We start from the raw sequence: 18314 nt of genomic DNA, 5'->3' as shown, positions 1-18314 counted from the left end.
GAATCAACAATAGAAATTACTTCAAGTTTTGTATCATTTTCTTTAAGATAATATTTGCCCATATTATATTTGGAGGTAATATAGTTTTTGGTCACTGAAAAATATGACCCAATTCATCTCGGTTACTGAATTTTCAAATGTTCGAACTTGGGAACCCAAAGTTAAAAAATGTTCCAATATGCACACATAGGTAGATTTCTTAGCTTGATTTTTTATGCTACATCAGCAAGTTTACTGTCCGAATAGTGAAAAATCTGCCCATGTGTGCAAATTGGAACAATTTTCTGCTTTCAATTATTAAGTTGGAACATTTAAAAATTTAGTGACCAAATTGAACTAGGTCATTTTTTTTAGCGACCAAAAGTTACATTATCCCCTTATATTTGGTATAGGGTAAAATGAATAGACACCCCTGAGTTTTAACTCTTTTTCTTTTTCTAACTGGCCCCTCATTTTTTTTTTCTTTTTCATGAATAAAGTGTTTCTCAACTCCAAAACTCTCTTCTAGAATCCCAAATCCATATATCTTCTTCAACATTGCTTCTTCTCTTTGCTGACGTTGATTTTCTATTTGGTAGATTGATTTGTGGAAATGAGACTTAGTTAAAATTATTTTGTGCGCATGAGATATCCTAATGATGGCCTGTTTCTTGTCATTTGCACGAGGTACAAAGTTTGATTTTCTTTTCCCACAAATAATCGGTAAGATAACCCAACTTATCAAAAATAATCGTTTCCTAGCCTCTCTTATAAAAACATAAGAGAAACATTAATTAGTTTGTTAAGAGATCTAGACAAAAGGGGTTTGAAAGTGAAAATTTTGAATTTCGTCTCAAATGGGTGTGGAAGGTCAAATTCGGGGACTAGTTGTAGAGAGAGAGATTTTGAGAGGAAGACTCTAAAACCCGGCTTAAGTCGGTAGGATCACAAATATCTATAGTGCAAGTAATTTGGTGGTGCTGGGCAAGCTATTGAGTAGCGAAGAAATTAAGTTTCTTGTCTCACTTTGCCCAAGGGAAGATATGAAGTGCAATATATAACTTCTTAACTAGTAAGTAACAAGCACTTTTCTTGGGCTCAAACTAGTAGTTGCTGATGATGGGACTGAGAAGACAAAGCCGTGCGAGCCATTATGTATTGGCCCAAAGCGTACAAAGTGTTATTAGTATGGATGGCCAAGCTCTTACATATGATATTGGAGCTGAAGCCCAAGTATTTAAGGTGTGGGCACCCACGGGCATCTGTGGGCCGCACGAGGACGTGGGCTCTTATGGGGGAGTCTGTAACACCCAACTCGAGTGAACGGGGCCATATGCAGTGGAAGCGTGGAGGTGTTGGGCAAGCTATTGAGTGGCGAAGGGATTAAGTCTCTTGTCTCAATCACCCAGGGGAAGATGTGAAGTATAGTATATAATAGGTCAAACTTCATAACTAGTAACAATCACTTTTCATGAGTCTACACTAGTATGGACTGGTATTGGGTCTGGAAAGACAAAGCTGTGCGCGCCAATATAGACTGGTCCAAAATAGACAAAGTGTTACTAGTGCGGATGGACGCGCTATTACAAAGATAGTGATTTTGAGTGTATTATCTTGCCAAAAAAATCCCTAAATTTGTATGATGGAGAACCCTAATTTTTCTTTCTATTTACTTCGTTTTGTTTTCATTTTCCTTTTTTTTAAAAAAAAATTGTTGCCAACTCATATGCCATGTTATCTTCAATTCTAATAAGAGAAAAAAACACGTTATGAAAATGTGCCACAACCACATTATGGGTCCGTCTGAGAGTGTGTAGTGTTTTGACCTCCTTCAATGAGATGAGTTGTGGTGATAAAAAGTATTTGGCGCATCATTAAAAATAATGTGGCAAGGTGAGGGTACAATTGAATATTTTTCATTGATATCAATCAACTTTTGATGAATTTATTTTTGTAAAAATATAAATGAAATAATAAAATTGATTGAGTGTAAAATTGGAAAAATCTTGTGTTTTGACGTTGAAAATACAATCAATCGTGTTGTATCAGGAGTAGAAGCAGCTTCAGCTTCGAACTCAACGCAGTGATACCATAACATTCAGCTTCGAAAAATGCAGTGAATCGCGTTGTCCGAATGCAACTTATATTTAGAGACTAATTTAACCGAACTTGAAAGTAGGGCACGTTTGTCGAAAAAGAGAAGTACAAAGGGTTGCTATGTTTTTTGGGGCAAAATAGAGGGGCCCATTTGTGAAGTTATCCTGCAGGGAATTGAAAATTTGGATCCAATGGCCCATAACAAACATTGTCGATTTGGCCTTCACTTGATGTTAATTTTGTAATGGTAAAGAGATTATGATTTGCACTAATTGTCCATACTAGTTAGTTTAAAGAATCACAAGTAGCTCATATGACATTCACGTGTGTGCTATCTCATAGAGGTCTCGAGTTCGAGCCTCTCTCATCCCCTTCCCCTGTATTCAAAAAAAAGAGTAACTTTAATAATGAGGACATATTAATCTTATAGTCATATAGTTCTCATCTACAATAAGACAATTCTATTCCTGTATATATTCTACAAATGCGTCTTTTTTTGAAACAAATAATAGCCTCAAATTGTGAGAAGACAGATTCTAGGTAACATTATGATTCTTGTGCACACATATTTATCAACAATAAACATTGATTTGAAAAGAAATCAAAACATTTCTAATCACATCCTTTAGTCATATTAAAATGCAAATAACAATACCATACAAATGAAACGCACAAATCACAAATCTCTATACAATGAGAGAAGTCCAATCCACATAATCGGAAATTCGGAATCTCATCCCAGACAGAGAAAACTGTATACTGTGAAAAATAATTCCATAACGATAAAACCCAGCATAATACTAAAGTAAAAAAGGGTGCAGAAGACTTGGTAGTTGCTGAAAAAGAGTTTCACTTCAGCACACAGAAACAGAGAAGCGTCGAGATTATAAAATGTTATAAGCTTGAATGTCTCTTTTAGGTAGCAATTTTAAGGATGTTTGTCAAAGTTTGTTTCTTTTTCTAAATAGCATCCTCTGTATAATTAAATATCAAAATAACACTTGGTGGTTGTTTTTATTGAAATAACACTTGATGTTCTTGCAAATAGCGTCATTAGTGATTTTTTACAAATAACGTTGTTGTGAACAAAGAAGAGAAGGAAAAAAAAAGGGAAAAAAGAGAGGCAATGGTAGAGAGCGTACAAAAGAAGAGACAATTGCTCTTCGTGGAAAGGAATCGATCTTAGGTTTGATCCCATATCCGTTCAAACAAAAATGCAAATAGTCAGAGCCCTTTTGTTTTAAAAAAGTAATTAACTTTTGGCTTAGAAGGATTTCAAATGAAAATCTTGTCGAATGAGTGTCACAAAATTTTAATTATGGATTTTTCTTATATTAAATCTAATTTTCTGGTAGGTATTATATTGTATTGGTTTATACCTAACTGTTTTTTTTTTTTTTTAAAATATGAGACAACTTGAAATAATGTGATATTGATATTAACGTTTAATTTATACTACTTGATTCTATATTGGCCTTACGAGAACTGAGAACCGACTCGTATCTCAGGGTGCTAAATGGTTGGTGTATTGACCCGTGTCATAGAGGGTTAGAATGTTAGCGTCATTACTACGAAAATAAAAATACCACCACCATCACTATTGTTTTTTAATTATTATTTAGTACATTCGTTATTATATTTAATGTAATATTCCATTATTATATCATATGTGCCCAAGGTTGCACATATCATATGTGCCCAAATAAGAAGCATTAATGATGGAACCATGTTGACGTGGAATAACCATGCTTGTAAAATGGTTGAGATTGATGGCAAGAAAATCCAGATATATGAAAAAGTGGTGATGACATGACGGAGGAGAGGCATATTTCAAACCTGTGAAAAACCTTATTTCACTTGGGGCTCTTGATTCGGGGTAAGTTTACTGAGATTGATGGAGTCTTCAAGATAGTCTGTGGCTCTTTGATTGTTATGAAAGGCATCATGCAATGTAATTTATATACTCTTTTGGGCTCTACAGTTACAGGCAGTGTAGCATCAACGAGCTGTGGAGGTTCATCATATTGCACTAGACTTTGACACATATGCCTTGGGCACATGTTAGAAAATAAGTTATCACTACTTGGAAAGCAGTGATTGTTGAAGGATATGAAAAGGCCTAGCATGGATTTTTGCGAGTATTGTGTTTATGAGAAGTAGTGCAGGGTCAAGTTTGTCACAAGCAAGCACAAGAGTAGAGGCGTGTTGGATCTTGTGCATTCAAATGTATGGGGGCTTGCAAAAGTCACTTTCAAAGATGGCTTGTGTTACGTTGTCTCATTCATTGAAGATTACTCGAGGTAATCTAGGGTATACGTTATCAAGTCAAAGAATGAAGTGTTTGAGACGTTTAAAAAATATAGAGTAATGGTTGAGAACAAAACGGTAAGGAAGAGTACACTTATGATACTTTTGTGAAGTTCTGTGATCAGGAGGGCATTGCTCGGCATTGGACAGTTAAAAAGAAACCACAATAAAATGGATTTGGTGAGAGATTGAATAAAATATTGCTTGAGAAGACAAGGTGTATGCGCTCCAATGCTGGATTAGGTAGAGAATTGTGGGCGGATCATTACCACTCCGTACTACTTGGTGAATCGGTCTCCACATTCTAACTTAGATTGTATGACTCCTTATGAGGTTTCTTTTGGGGATCATGCATATTATAGTAGGTTGAGTGTATTTGGGTGCACCATTTACTATAATATCAAGAAAAACAAGTTGCATGCTAGAGCAAAAAAAGCCATTTTTAAAGGGTATGCAAAGGGGGTCAAAGGCTATCATTTATGGTCTATCGTGAGAACAAGTTTATCATTAACAGAGATGTTACCTTTTATGAGACTTTAATGTTAGCTTTGCACAAAGCTAATATGCCTGGTAATGACCTCGAATCTCAGGTGATTGAGATTGAAGGGTTTGTTGGCAGTACATATCAGAATCAGGTTTAAGAAGATCCTCACATGGATAATGATGAGTTTGCACGTGCTGAGGGTGAGCAACTGATTGATACAAAAGGACACGAGCAAACATGTTCTTTGATTTTCACTAGGCCAAAAAGAACATGCAAATCAATTCAGAAGTTTGGGACAAACAAACCTTTAAAGCATTATAGGCAGGAAAATTTGGTTGCATATGCACTCTTGATGGAGGATGATGAGTGAGTTAGCTATAAATAGGCTATCTGTGATTTAGCTAGTGAGAGTTGGATGATTGGTATGCAAAAAGAGATGAAATCACTACGGAAGAATCATACTTGGGATGCAAGTGGGTGTACAAAAAGCAGAAAGCTTTTTCTGAGTCTAGTAGTACAACGTTTAAGAGCTAGACTAATGGCTAAAGGTTTTGCACAAAAAGAAGGGGTGGATTATAATGAGATTTTCTCACCATTAGTGAACACACAGTTCTCTTTATGCTTTATTGAGTTTGGTAGCTCATTTTGATTTTGAGATTGAACAACTTGATGTGAAGACATTCTTTTTTTATGAGGACTATGAGGAGAATATCTATATGCATCAATTGGAGGGGTTCAAGGTTGACGAAATGTGGGTTCGTTTGAAGTTACTATATGTGTTAAAGCAATTGCTTAGGTAGTGGTACAAACTATTTGACTCTTTCATGCTAGTTCATGAGTTTATCCAAAGTGAGTATGATTGTTGTGTTTACTTTCAGAAACTTTATGGTGGATGATATATTTATCTTTTGTTGTATGTGGATGATATGCTTGTTTCTTGTAAAAGTATGATGGAGATAGATACATTGAAATCTTGACTTGGTAATGAGTTTGAAATGAAAGATTTGGGCGCTACTAAGAAAAAATTGAGTAGGGAGAATAGAAGTGAGGGAAAGAACCACAGTTTTTCTTGTGTCAGAATGAGTATCTTAAGAGAGTTATATCTCATTTTGGTACGGAGGGTGCAAAGCCAATGGTCACTCCTTTGGCTCCTTACTTTCGGCTCTTTAGGAAGTTATCTCTTACTACAGTTGAGGACAAGGAATACATCTCACTTGTTCCCTATGCTAGGTAGTACGCAATTTTATATATGTCATGGTGTGTACACGTCCAACTATTACATAATCCGTTAGTGTGGCGAGTAGGTATATGGCAAATCTTAGGAAAACTAAGAAGTTGTGAAGTGGGTTCTTAGATACTTGAAGGAAACCTTGAATAAAAGTTTGGTCTTTAGTGCATATTCATGTCAGGTTAAGGAGTTTGCTGACTCTAATTATGCAAGTGATCCAGACAGGCGGAGGTTGACTACTAATTATGTGTTTCAGATATATGGTGCTCTAGTTAGTTGGCCCTCATTGCTACAGGCTACAATTGCACTTTTTACCATGGAGGCTAAGTATAGGAGGATAGTGGTAAAAATTGTGAAGGAAGCTTTGTGACTTTGGAGTTTACTAAGAGGACTTTGGTGTTAAGCATGGTAGTGTTGAGCTACATTGTGATAGTAAAAATCTGATCGAACTGGCTAAAAATAAGGTGTATAATACCCGCAGGAAGCATATTGATATCGGGTACTATTTTGTGCGAGATATTTTGATAATATTTTCTTGGTGTAGGTGCACACAAATGATCAACATGCATACATGTTGGCCAAAGTAGTTGTCGGAAGAAAGTTTGAGCATTGCTTGGACTTGCTTTGAGTTTCTTTTATTTGATTAGATTCGCCCCTGAGAGCATGGCCCTTCGGGGCTGTTTGGGTTGTGGAGTTGATTTTGTAGATGGAGAGGTTTGTTGATTCAGTTGATGGTTGGTTTGACTGTGTTCTGGGGAATATTTGTTTGTCGACTCATTTTTTGGTTTTAACAACTTGCCCAAATGAAGAATTGTGAGCTAAAGCTGATGTTTGCATATGATTGTCCGGACAAGGTGGAGGTTATGTTCAGACAATAGTTGGCACTTCACTCCCGTGGGGCCTTCCTGGAGCAGGCACTAGAGGACAGAGCACTTGTTGTCTGGATAGCAGCACAAACAGGTCATATAAGTTGTTTTTATAGAACCATTCTCTTATAACTTGAAATCTTTGTTTTGAGGGTTTCTTTCTAGGGTTTTAGAAAGAGACCTAGAGAGCTTTGTGAGGTCAATCTTGAGTGAACAAAAGTGATATTTCTTGTTAGATTCTTAAGAGGTGTGATCAAAGCTTGGTTAAGCAAACTTAAAGGTTGTCCAAGAGTTCATATTATTCATATAGTGGAATACTCTCGCAACTTCATTTAGGTTGTTCATACTTTGTGCGTGTTCTGCCCCTAGAGATGATGATCATCTTGGTATCGTCAGATTGGCCGTAGATGAAGTGAGGGAAGGTCAAAGACACCTTGACGGATTCACCAATGTGGACAAATATAAACTTTCTTTTTATGATAGTCTTATTGCTGATTATATCCACATTTTCAAGATAATCTTATTACAAAAAAAATGTTAAATTTGTGTAATAAAATTGATGAACATTATATGCACCCCAAATTTAACTAAGTACACCTCAATCTTAATATACCTCAATTAAAAACATAACATTTCGTGGTACACTTTTTTTAAAAATATTTTGGAGCAAAACACAAAATGCACCATTGACAGTAGGCAGCGAAGAATCCTTTGTCTGCCATCAGAGGATTCTTTGCCGGTGGAGAAGCCAGTTCACCATTGAAAGTAGACAGCAAAGGGTAGGGGTGTCTTGCCTTGAGATCGGGATGTACGTCGTTGTCTTTTGGCCATGGAGGAAGAGAAATATGGTCAGAGCCCACACCAGCAAGATACAAATGCAAGGATTTTGTCTTTGTTCAAGAAATTAAACCATGATACTTCTGTATCAGACGTTTCTAGAAGAGAGGATTTTGTCTTTTGCCCCCCTCGTTTCTTGTAAGCCATTGAAGAGAGGTTTTTTCTCTTCCTTGATTAATAAAAGTCCGGGCTAAGCCCTTTTCTTAAAAAAAATAGAGAGAAGAAGAACCAAGAAGAAAACAGAAGCTCATTCTCATCAGGAATCTAAGGAACTTGAAAATTTGAACTAGGCTGTTGCTAATGAAGAAAAATCAACCCATTTGCTTATGCTTATGGCATGCAATTCCCACCTGACCAACAAGGTGGTTTTGGAGGCTACACCAAACATGGCTATGGATGTGGTCCCAAATGACGAAGAAGATGAAAAGCTCAAGAGGACCAAGATCGACCATTCATTACAGATCATTTGGAGGCAGTAGGTTATGGAGGTTTTAGAGGTAGAAGATGAATAGAGAAGGAGAATTTTGGGGTTATGTCATAGGGAAATGGGGTGTTTTAAGATTGAGCATTTTAATGAGATTTTGAAGTGTACTTAATAAAACATGGAATGCATATAGTGCTCATCAATAAAATTACAAGACAAACTGAACAGAACTTCTTATTACATTAAATATCTGATTGAAATTGAAAGAATTACACGTCAATATTTGTTCACCTAAAAAACAAAAAAATTAAGATAGGATACAGTGTGTTGGCAGTGTTGCTCACATCAATGAAATAGTAAATGTGAAATAAATAATAATATTGTCATATAAAATTCAGTCATATTAAAAGCAACAATATTATAACTTATCTAGTGTATCAGAAACCTAACCATTTCTGGTATAAAAGAACATATATATAAATAGTTCTAGTCGTTTGGCACTAAAATTTTCGAATCTATGAGGTTTCATAGCCTATTTTTATCTAAGCAGAAGAATCACCTATATTTATTGTGTATCCTATTTGAGGTATTGAAATAAAACTCTACCAAACATTTAAGAGTTGATTAGTACTTCCAAGTAGATGTGACCAAGTAAGATAAATTCCTCTTGAACACAATATCTTGCATTTTATTATCATACATAAACATGACATGCATATAGAATCAACTCCTAACTTAATGAAGAAAGTTTTCCCTATTTAAAGGTCGTGAGTTCGATCCCTAAATTCATATATGAGATTATCATGTGTTTATCTAGTTATTGTGTGAGCCCTACGCCTGTATTTCATCAAATGCCTTTTGCGTGGTGTCAAATAAAGTGTTTGAAGAATGTACCTCTCAAGCACTCTAAACTTAACAAAAAATTTTATTTTTTATTTTTGTCTTAAAAAAAGTAGATGAAGTTTATAGCAAGAATAAAATTTTTTGTTAGCCAAAAATGCACAAATAGAATAAATTTCCTCTAAAATGGTTGAAGTTTCTACTAAACATTATTACAGAATTAAAGTGCTTTTTTTTTTACTTAATAATGCTATAATTTTTGAAGCGAAATTGACGTATGTCGGTAAGTTGACTGTGGTGTCGTGTGTGCTCATAAATTTCAGCAGCCCAGCTTCACAGCTTGATTCACAGAAGTCAAGCAAAATTAAGAGTCTTTGTTTAAACTTTAAACAATAAAAGAATGTCTCATACGCTTCATACCCTTTTGCAGACATTCCTCTACGGTTTTTTTCTAGAATAACCAAAAGAAATGGCAGACAATCGGATTCTGGGCTCTTCTCCTTTTCCGATCCTCTGTCTTTGGGTCATCTTTTCATGTTTCTTTGGCAGCTGTTGTTCACTTGACGAGTTGGGTCTCTACAATACTTTCACTATTTCGAGCTTTAGATACCCTGAAACCAAGCTCAAGCCTTTTGATTCGCGTTATATCAGAGGTATCATTATTTTTAGCATCTTGTCAATCAATCTAGTGTTCTGATTAGTTTCTATTTGATGACAGAGTGTATTGATTGATGGGTAGTGATCAAGATTTCAAATTTTTTATGTGGAAGATATGATGTCTGTTTATGTAATTGGGATAGCGATGGTTGTTTCTTGCAGTTTATTTTAAGGTTCTTATCCTACGTTTTGTGAATTCTATTTTATTGGAGATTTGGGGGAAGCTTGATAGATTGTTGTCAGTGGTTGTGGATGCTATATTTTGCTAATTCCTTGAAAGTTTGAAAGTAATGGTTATGGTATTACGTTGAGTTGTATCACAATCAGACTGACTGAGAGCAAAATGAGCTGAATACTTCCCATTTTCCAACTTCAGCTTTTAAGTTTTATAGAAGATTGAGTGATAAGATTGGGTCAAATTTGAAGCTTCTCTTGTAACTATTTCAGTTGACGACGTCCTTAGAAGTTAGCTGATTCCAGTTATTTGTTCTCTGATTTCATCCATATTTTAACTGTAAATTCCTTCATAGCTCGTTATTAGTTACTGTGTGCCTTTCTACAAATCTCATTTTAGCTAATTATGAACTGCCCATGGTTTATTCGTACATGAATAAAGAACTTGATTGTTCGATCAACATGTAGAAACTGTTCTTTATGGGCTGCTTTAATGTATTATTATTGGTGCCATCTCTAGTATGATTTTGTATTCAATATGATTAGTCTTTGAAGCTCTAAGCAATCTGATGGTTTGTTTTTTTCCAGTTGATTTGCCACCATGGTTCTCTTGGATGTCTATTACAGTGGAGTCAGATGTTGATCTCGTAAGTATTGATAATCTTGGTTTAAGATACCTTTTTTTTAATGGAGTCTTGGTTTAAGACGCACCACACATTTTCAAGACATGACACTTCTAATGGCTAAACCCTAATATTTGTTTCTTTTTCTAACAAGTAACAAGCTAATGTTTCTAAATTGCATTTGCGTTAATGCCTTTTTGATGGATATCACGGAGTAAGGAATGCATTTATCTATTAGCTAAGTCCCCTATTTGACAGGGCATCAGAGCTAGGCTTCAAAAGTTGACTGTGGGAAATTACTTGGCATTCCTTATCTGGTTTTATTCATTGTGACTCTTCTGCTCCTCCATTGCTAATGGCTTAAATTGTTTTCAGGATGCTAGCAGTACAATAGGGGTTCCTAAAAGCTCACTGCCGATAATCTGCTTCAGAAACGGCAGCCCCCCATTGCCAGATATCTCAAGAAATTCTCTAAAAGGATTAGGTAAAAGAGCGAGAGAGAGAGATACACTTAAATAGCTTTAAAACCCGTCAATCTTTTATTTAGTTTGTCAAAGTTCAATTATGCTTTGCTGCTTCACTCCTCGAAGGGTTTCAGTTTTGTAAACCTTCATTGCATCAAGCATAAACCTTTTAAGTATTAAGTACACGGAATCGGTATTCAACAATAAATAATTTTATTAATTACTCTTGTACCAAACTCTTCGCATGCGGGGTGCGGGGTAAAGCTATGTGCCTTTTGCTCTTCCCCAATCTCACCTCCACTACGAGAGCTTTGTGTATGGAAGTTCAAGTTGTTTACTGTCTCCTTGGACCAAACTGTATAGGCATTTCAGTTTTTGGTGTCCAAAAATACCTAAGATTCTGCCATCTAAGTTTTTTGTTTCCAATGATACATCCTGAATATTGTTGAACACACTTAGGTTGCAGAGTCTGCTTAGATATCAACTTACCTTTTTTTTTTTCTGCTGTCAGTAGTGAGTAATTCATAATTTTTGTTTCATGTTGTCTTTGTTTTCTGACGGCAAACCATGATTGAGCGCACTTCTTCCATTGCAATGTTAGGTTCCCTCTCTAATGTGTCTTTTGAAGGAATTCATGGGCTTGACACTATGGAATGCTATCCAATGCAGAAAACTATATCGTTGAATTTAGCAAATGACCAGGTGTGTGTTTTAAGTTAACAAGTTACTAATTTAATTTTTATTTGTCAAATTCAGTAGTATTTAATCTTAGTTTGTATGTTCTGTATAACAGTCTGCTTATACTTTTTCTCTTTTGGTGTTGGTAAGCTTGTTTTTGTGTTTACACATAATTAACATCATGAGTCCTTTCTTTTCTTTTCTGCTTTTCTGTGTAAATTTTCAGTCTATTTGCCAACAGTTAATTGAGTATTAGAGAGTTCAACTTATGTTGTTCTTGAGCAGATCTCTCCAGGAGTTTGGTATCTTGGGCTTTTCAATGGCATTGGGCCTACAAGAACACAATCAAAAATGGTATAGCGCAATCCATTACTGCTAGATTTTTTTTTATTTTTTTTTTCAAATAATTCTCATGTGGTATAGTTACTCATTGATTTCTGATTTGTATACTTATCTAATTAGAAGAAACCTAGTTATTCACTTATCCTACATTCCCTTAATAGATACTCTTGTACATGAACAGTACGCAGAGTAACTAGTAAAGAAGCTGGAGACAAATAGAAAATTACAATTGAAGAGAACCACTTCGGAATTTGGGTACTTACTAATTACTTGAGTTTGTTTGTGAGTAGGAGAGACTGCCACTTATAAAAGATTCTGGAGACAGTTTCTGCAAACTTCTGCTATACTTGTGTTCCAAGCAGTAGAAAAACCAAGAAAGTGCTCAGATTTTATTTTGCATGCCGTGTACTCATCCCTGTTATAGTATTTGCAGTTTGTGCCGCTTCAATAATTATTGCACATTGTGGCTTTCTTTACAGATTGATCGCTTTACTCTAAGTTTCTTTGTTCATGTCGATTAATTGCTCTTTGCATTAATTCTAGACATTTAAGAATACAGCTATTACCTGAAGATTGAAACCTTGTTAATCCTCTATTTGTAGATTAATAGAGGTAAAGCATACTCCTTCAGTGCTAATATCAGTGTGCAAGGATGTGCAACCTCGACAACATGGGGCCAGTACTGCAATCGGACAGTTGAGCCACTTTCATGTTTTCTATCTGACAGCTATGATCTTACAGAATCCCTCTCTGATGGTAATACCTACAACCAGAAGTGCGGAAATTCTTATGAAATTATGTGCCACAGAGAGAGTGAACCAAAAGTGTACTTCTTTGAGGTAGTGGGAATATCAGAACAATTAAACATTATGGCAATGAATGTCACTGGGAGTTCTGATAAAATAAATTTAATGTGTTTTGCTCGGCTTGGTGCAATGGCTTCAGCAACAAAGCATGATTATTCTGGTGATATAAGTAAAGCCCCTTTAATTATTCACTCACCGAAGGTTGGCCGCTGGTATTTAACTATTATTCCTGCTAATCTTTCAAAAGAACCTGGAGGAAATGATAATACCAGTTTAGGAATTTGCTATTCCATGCTATGGCAAGTTGTTGAATGTCCCGTGGGAAAGGCTGGCTCTAATTGTACCTGGGACAGATACACACTTCAGGTGGAACTCTCTCTCTCTCTCTCTTAATTTGAAAGGGGCATGCAGATATGGTTTATGTTACACTGTATTTTGATATGTAAAATCAAAGGCATCATCCAGTCAGTCTTCATCGTCTGATTATTTGCTTACGGTGGTGACTCTCATATTTGTGTGGACTTTTTTTATCTGAAGATAAATACGGTACATGACTAGTTTTAGAAACGTGCTGGAAGAGTAGGAAGAGGATTTTGTAGATGTTTTACTCATTCCATATAATAATAACTTAAGAGTACAACTCTTAAAGGTCTTCCCCTTGAGAGCAGTACATGCAATATGCAATAAAACTGTTGTTGCTAGGTACTGATTTCATTCTAGTTTTCAATTTCTAAACGTCATATAAAACAATTTTGTTTTGTTGATGCTTGAGGGAATTTTTGTTTTAAATCATCTAAGTGACATGGTGAAAATGGTTGTGCGCAGACAGTTCTCAGGCGAGATTCAACTCCTTTTGAGTCCTATTATTTGCCAGTCAGTGAAAAAGTCTCCTTCGATTCTGCTAATTTCCCAGTTGAGCCCCTTTCAAGCAACTCCTCATACAGTGGAGAATCAAATAATACCTGGACGTACTTTATCTTAAATGTTCCTCGCGGTGCAGCTGGAGTAAATATCCATGTCCAAATTATCTCCGATGCAAAGATAAATTATGAAATATATACTCGATTTGGTGGATTACCATCTCCTGATAGCTGGGACTATTATTATGCAAACGGGACAAGAAGCAGTGATGGTTCCATATTTTTTTTGAACGATAATTCAAGTGAAAGTAAGTTTAATTTCTATATTCTAGATGTTAGAGAAGGAACGTGGGGTTTTGGATTAAGGCATCTCAACACCTCCGATATCACTGCAAATGATCAGACTACCATGTCTATCTCGCTTGAAAGATGCCCAAAACGGTGCTCCTCTCACGGGCAATGTAGGTTGGCTTATGAAGCCAGTGGATTAACGTCGTACAGGTTTTGTATTCAGCTTCCTGAATTTTCTTTCCCTTTTCATGCTATCATATTATTTTTTCTTAAAAACCACTTATAGATAGTTTCCTTTCAACATTTAGAAGTCTCTATAGGAGTTCTATGTGTGGTGGATTGGTACATAGAATTTCATTAGTGATGCATTACCTGGAAGTGTTTTAGTTGGCATATACCAAATTCCTACATGTAAAAAGTTATGGCAATGCTTTCTCAGACTTCTGTTACTGTGTCCTCAGCTATTGCGCCTGTGATCGTAACCATGGAGGCTTTGACTGTAGCGTTGAAATTGTGTCACATAAAGGTGAGAATGTTTCAACTCTCGTGGAACTTGTTAAGGTAAAAAAAGAAGGTAAACAACTCCAGTGCACAAGACTCCATGGTGGGTGGGGTCGGGGATAGGCAGGATATACTCAGACCTTACTTCCACATAATATGTGAAGAGGTTATTCCCAGGAATTGAACCCGTGACCTATAGGTTGCACCCCCGCAACCCATGGAACTTTTTAAGCTTTTAAAAAATTTGGTGACTTGTTAGTGGTTTTGAACATTCTTTCCATTATTGGTTTATATCTCGTTTAAGCCGTAGGCTGCTTTTTTCTTTGGATGGAAATTCTGTGGAAAGTCATCTAACTTATGATTTGGAGCCAGCTTGTTTGAAAACATTATCTGTCCGACAAAGAGAGCTGCTGAAATTTCATGTTTCTTTTCTGCCATAATTGAAGTGTTATAAAAATTTATTTCTGACATTTCTTAGTCGTGTCTTATAAATGTGGTTTTTATAATTCTGAAAATAGTTATACAGAGTGGTTTTCCAGTTTCCTGTATAGCTAACAAGTTTATGAGAGTCTTCTCAAGAAAAAAAAAAGAGTTTATGAGAGCATGTATGTATTAATTAAAAGGCAAAAAGCTAGACGAGAAATCAGATGGGGGAAAAATGATTGTCTTGTCAGTTCTGTAGCAGTTGAGTCCGTGAGTCAAAAAAGATAGAGAATGTGCTTTGCACCGGTTCTTTTTGAATTAGTTTCCAAATTATTGTAATGTATCGGGGAAAATTGTTATTACTGCATCATTAAATTCATCAATTGGCAGTGTACTATGGGGTTGTTTACCTAATCTGTTTGAAATGTAGGACACTTATGGCAGTCAATTTCCCTCATCGCATCAAATGCGGCAGCTGTACTTCCCGCTTTTTGGGCACTTCGGCAGAAGGTAATTGTCTAGTTAATTTCTGACTGGATTGATGAAGAATTAAAACTTCTACGTGTGAAAATAGATGATTTTCCAAGTGGTTATGAGAAGCCTCTCCTGGTATTTTCAATAGTGCCATTGATCTTCTTTAAGGTTATGATGGTGGGCACTCCCTTACTCATTCAGTGTTTCAGCATTGAAGCGCCATCATACATTACCTATCCTTGTATTTGAGGGCTTTTCTCCGTTTAATGAATCTCAAGGAGATCAAAGATGTAAGGGGACAAGTAGTGTTCGTATTGAATACCTCAGTTGTGACAGGATGAAAATGTTGGAATTGGGCTGTACTAATTGGCGAATACAAACTTTTAGACCACTATTATTATTTTCCTATCACCACCAGGACCATTACTTTCTATATGCAGGCATTTGCAGAATGGGTGCTCTTTACGTCTAGTGGAATTTCCAGTGGCTTGTATCATGCCTGTGATGTCGGCACCTGGTGTGCATTACCCTTCAGTGTCTTGCAGGTATAAGTTTCTTTCCTTCCCAGTGGGATGGAAAACCTAAGTCTTCTAAGAAGAAAAGCTTTTAAGGTTACCAACACAACCATGCCATTGTAAAATTGAGTGCATAGTAGGACCTTTCAACAATAAATGCACGACAAACTGCCTTGATGTTTTATTAAGACACTTCTTAGATATTCTTGCTTGAGGATGAGTAACTACTAAAGAATGATAGCCGATTTTATCAAAAATGTGGCGTAGGGAGGAGCATTCTGCATTCTTCATCATGAAAAATGCAATTGAATTTTTGTGACTCCATTACTTAAAATCTCTCTCTCTCTCTCTTAAGTATACTGTTCTGCCCTCGCCACCACCCCCTTTTTTTCTGGTGGTTGGAAGAGCCAGCAAGAAAACTTAAATTGGTAGTTTGAGACGATAATAATTATTCATTTGGAATATGTTTCAGTTCATGGACTTTTGGCTCTCTTTCATGGCGGTGGTGAGCACTTTTATTTACTTGACTACTATTGATGAAGCCATGAAAAGGACAATGCACACAGTTGTGGCTATCCTTACAGCACTTATGGCCATAACTAAGGCTACCAGGTATTTAGAACCAGTTGATACTGCTCAGGCAACTTTCCCTTTAGGGTTCTATACTAGGTCATTAATCTTTTAACAATGTGAACTTCCAGGTCATCCAATATTATCCTCGTCATAGCAATTGGAGCACTAGGACTTCTCATCGGATTACTGATGGAACTCTCCACCAAGTATAGGTCTTTTTCCACTTCAGTGGGGTTCTGTTTAAATATTCTTGACAGGTAAGTTTTTTTCTTTTCTGTATGGATTTTAAAGTTTACTTCTAATTATTTGTTTGATTTGAGCATGGAATAAGACTAGGAATTATGATAAATGTGTACAATTAAAATTCATGTGAAATTTATGCTACTAAAGGTAAAGGTAAACAAGTCCCGCGCACAAGGCTCCCCTAGTGCACGTGGTTGAGGACATGTAGGATGTATGTAGTCCTTACCCCTCACATAGTATGTGAAGATGTTTCTAGAAATTGAATCTGTGAGATCTAGGTTGCACCCATGCAACTTTACCATTAGGCCAAATGTTCGCCTTTACTATCTAGGAATTGGCGCTGCCATTAAAATTAAAATTCAAACATGTAGATACACATGTTGCCAATATCTACCTAGGGTATGCGGAGGTAACTATTCTTATTTTTGATCCAATAGCCTGACATGGTTGAGCTGATGATTTCAACATTTAGATTCAAAATGGTTGGTTGCATTTACCTAAGACTATTTCAGAATGTCATGAATATGAGCTGAAATATAGGTGAAGCTCAATTTTGGGTTATGGTGTAAAAAGACAAGCATCTAAATATATCTTTTCTTTTCTTTGATTGTATCCATTAGCACCTGCTTACACAGGATTGTAAGGAAGATATATCTGTGAATAAACCTGAAAACAATGTGTGTCGACAACAATGAATAACATCATTCAGTTTTCCCTTCTAAGAAAGTCGAGTACTATATATTTTGATTGCAGATGGCAAACAATTAAACGATGGCTGCATAATTTACTCAAGACATTGCTGAGACGATTTCGCTGGGGTTTTATAATAGCAGGTTTTACTACATTAGCCATGGCTGCAATTAGCTGGACGCTGGAGTCTAGTGAAAGCTACTGGATATGGCACAGGTACATACAAAATACTCTCTCGCCCCCTCTCAAACACACAAGTCTCTCTGATATTTGGTTTTTGAAATCCTTTTCAGTCTTTGGCACGTCACTATATACACATCATCGTTTTTCTTCCTCTGCTCAAAAGCCATTGTTGTAGAGGGTGAGAATGAAAGACGCTCAGATGGAAATTATGCATTGACTCGGCAGGATTCATTTTCTAGAGGTGTGTGAATAAGATGAGGGAATTTTGCACACAACTTTTAGTTTTCAATAGATAGCGTCGTTATAGCAAAATAAGATGTTGTGGCTCCATGAAGCAAAGCCATTTTGTAAATTATCATTTTGCACATAAAAGCCATAAGAGTGTAGGAGTATAGAACTCTGGAAGATAGAATTGTCAATGTAGAAGAGCATTGAGAGAAGCAAGGTGGGATGCGAGAATGAAGCTGTCAACTGTATTACAGATTGGACGAGCGTCGTCTCATTGTAATTTAAATCCTCTTATAAAATCCTTATGGAATTTTTGTTAGATGACCATCTAGTGAGCAGTCGCGGGGATGGGGAAGTTTTGTGCTTCAAAGCCGTTGTTGGATGCACAAGATTATGGAGATGTGAATTCGAAAATACATTTACGCTTTTGATTACTGGTTCCGTCTTCTTTCTTGGATGGTGCTGCTTTGATCCGCTCATCAGATCACGAGGTTCAAAATCCGAACAGATTGGGAAGACTTCCTCAG

The 18314-nt window shown here is 36.3% G+C and overlaps 1 protein-coding gene across 1 annotated transcript; it reads left to right on the top strand.

The window, feature by feature from the left end:
• The first annotated feature begins 9392 nt into the window (after window positions 1-9392).
• Window positions 9393-18114, top strand: LOC120003999. The gene is made up of 14 exons (XM_038853191.1): window positions 9393-9715; window positions 10482-10540; window positions 10892-11000; window positions 11582-11682; window positions 11944-12012; window positions 12603-13172; window positions 13632-14167; window positions 14419-14483; window positions 15312-15391; window positions 15796-15900; window positions 16343-16482; window positions 16572-16700; window positions 17440-17592; window positions 17670-18114. Exons 1-14 carry the CDS (start codon window positions 9532-9534, stop codon window positions 17806-17808), a joined length of 2439 nt encoding a protein of 812 aa, XP_038709119.1. The 5' UTR covers window positions 9393-9531; the 3' UTR covers window positions 17809-18114.
• The last annotated feature ends 200 nt before the right edge of the window (window positions 18115-18314 follow it).

The sequence above is a fragment of the Tripterygium wilfordii genome, chromosome 8 (assembly GCF_013401445.1).
Source record: "Tripterygium wilfordii isolate XIE 37 chromosome 8, ASM1340144v1, whole genome shotgun sequence".
Taxonomy (NCBI): domain Eukaryota; kingdom Viridiplantae; phylum Streptophyta; class Magnoliopsida; order Celastrales; family Celastraceae; genus Tripterygium; species Tripterygium wilfordii.
The sequence above is the reverse complement of the archived record's forward strand: the minus strand, read 5'-3'. Positions and strand labels throughout refer to the sequence as shown.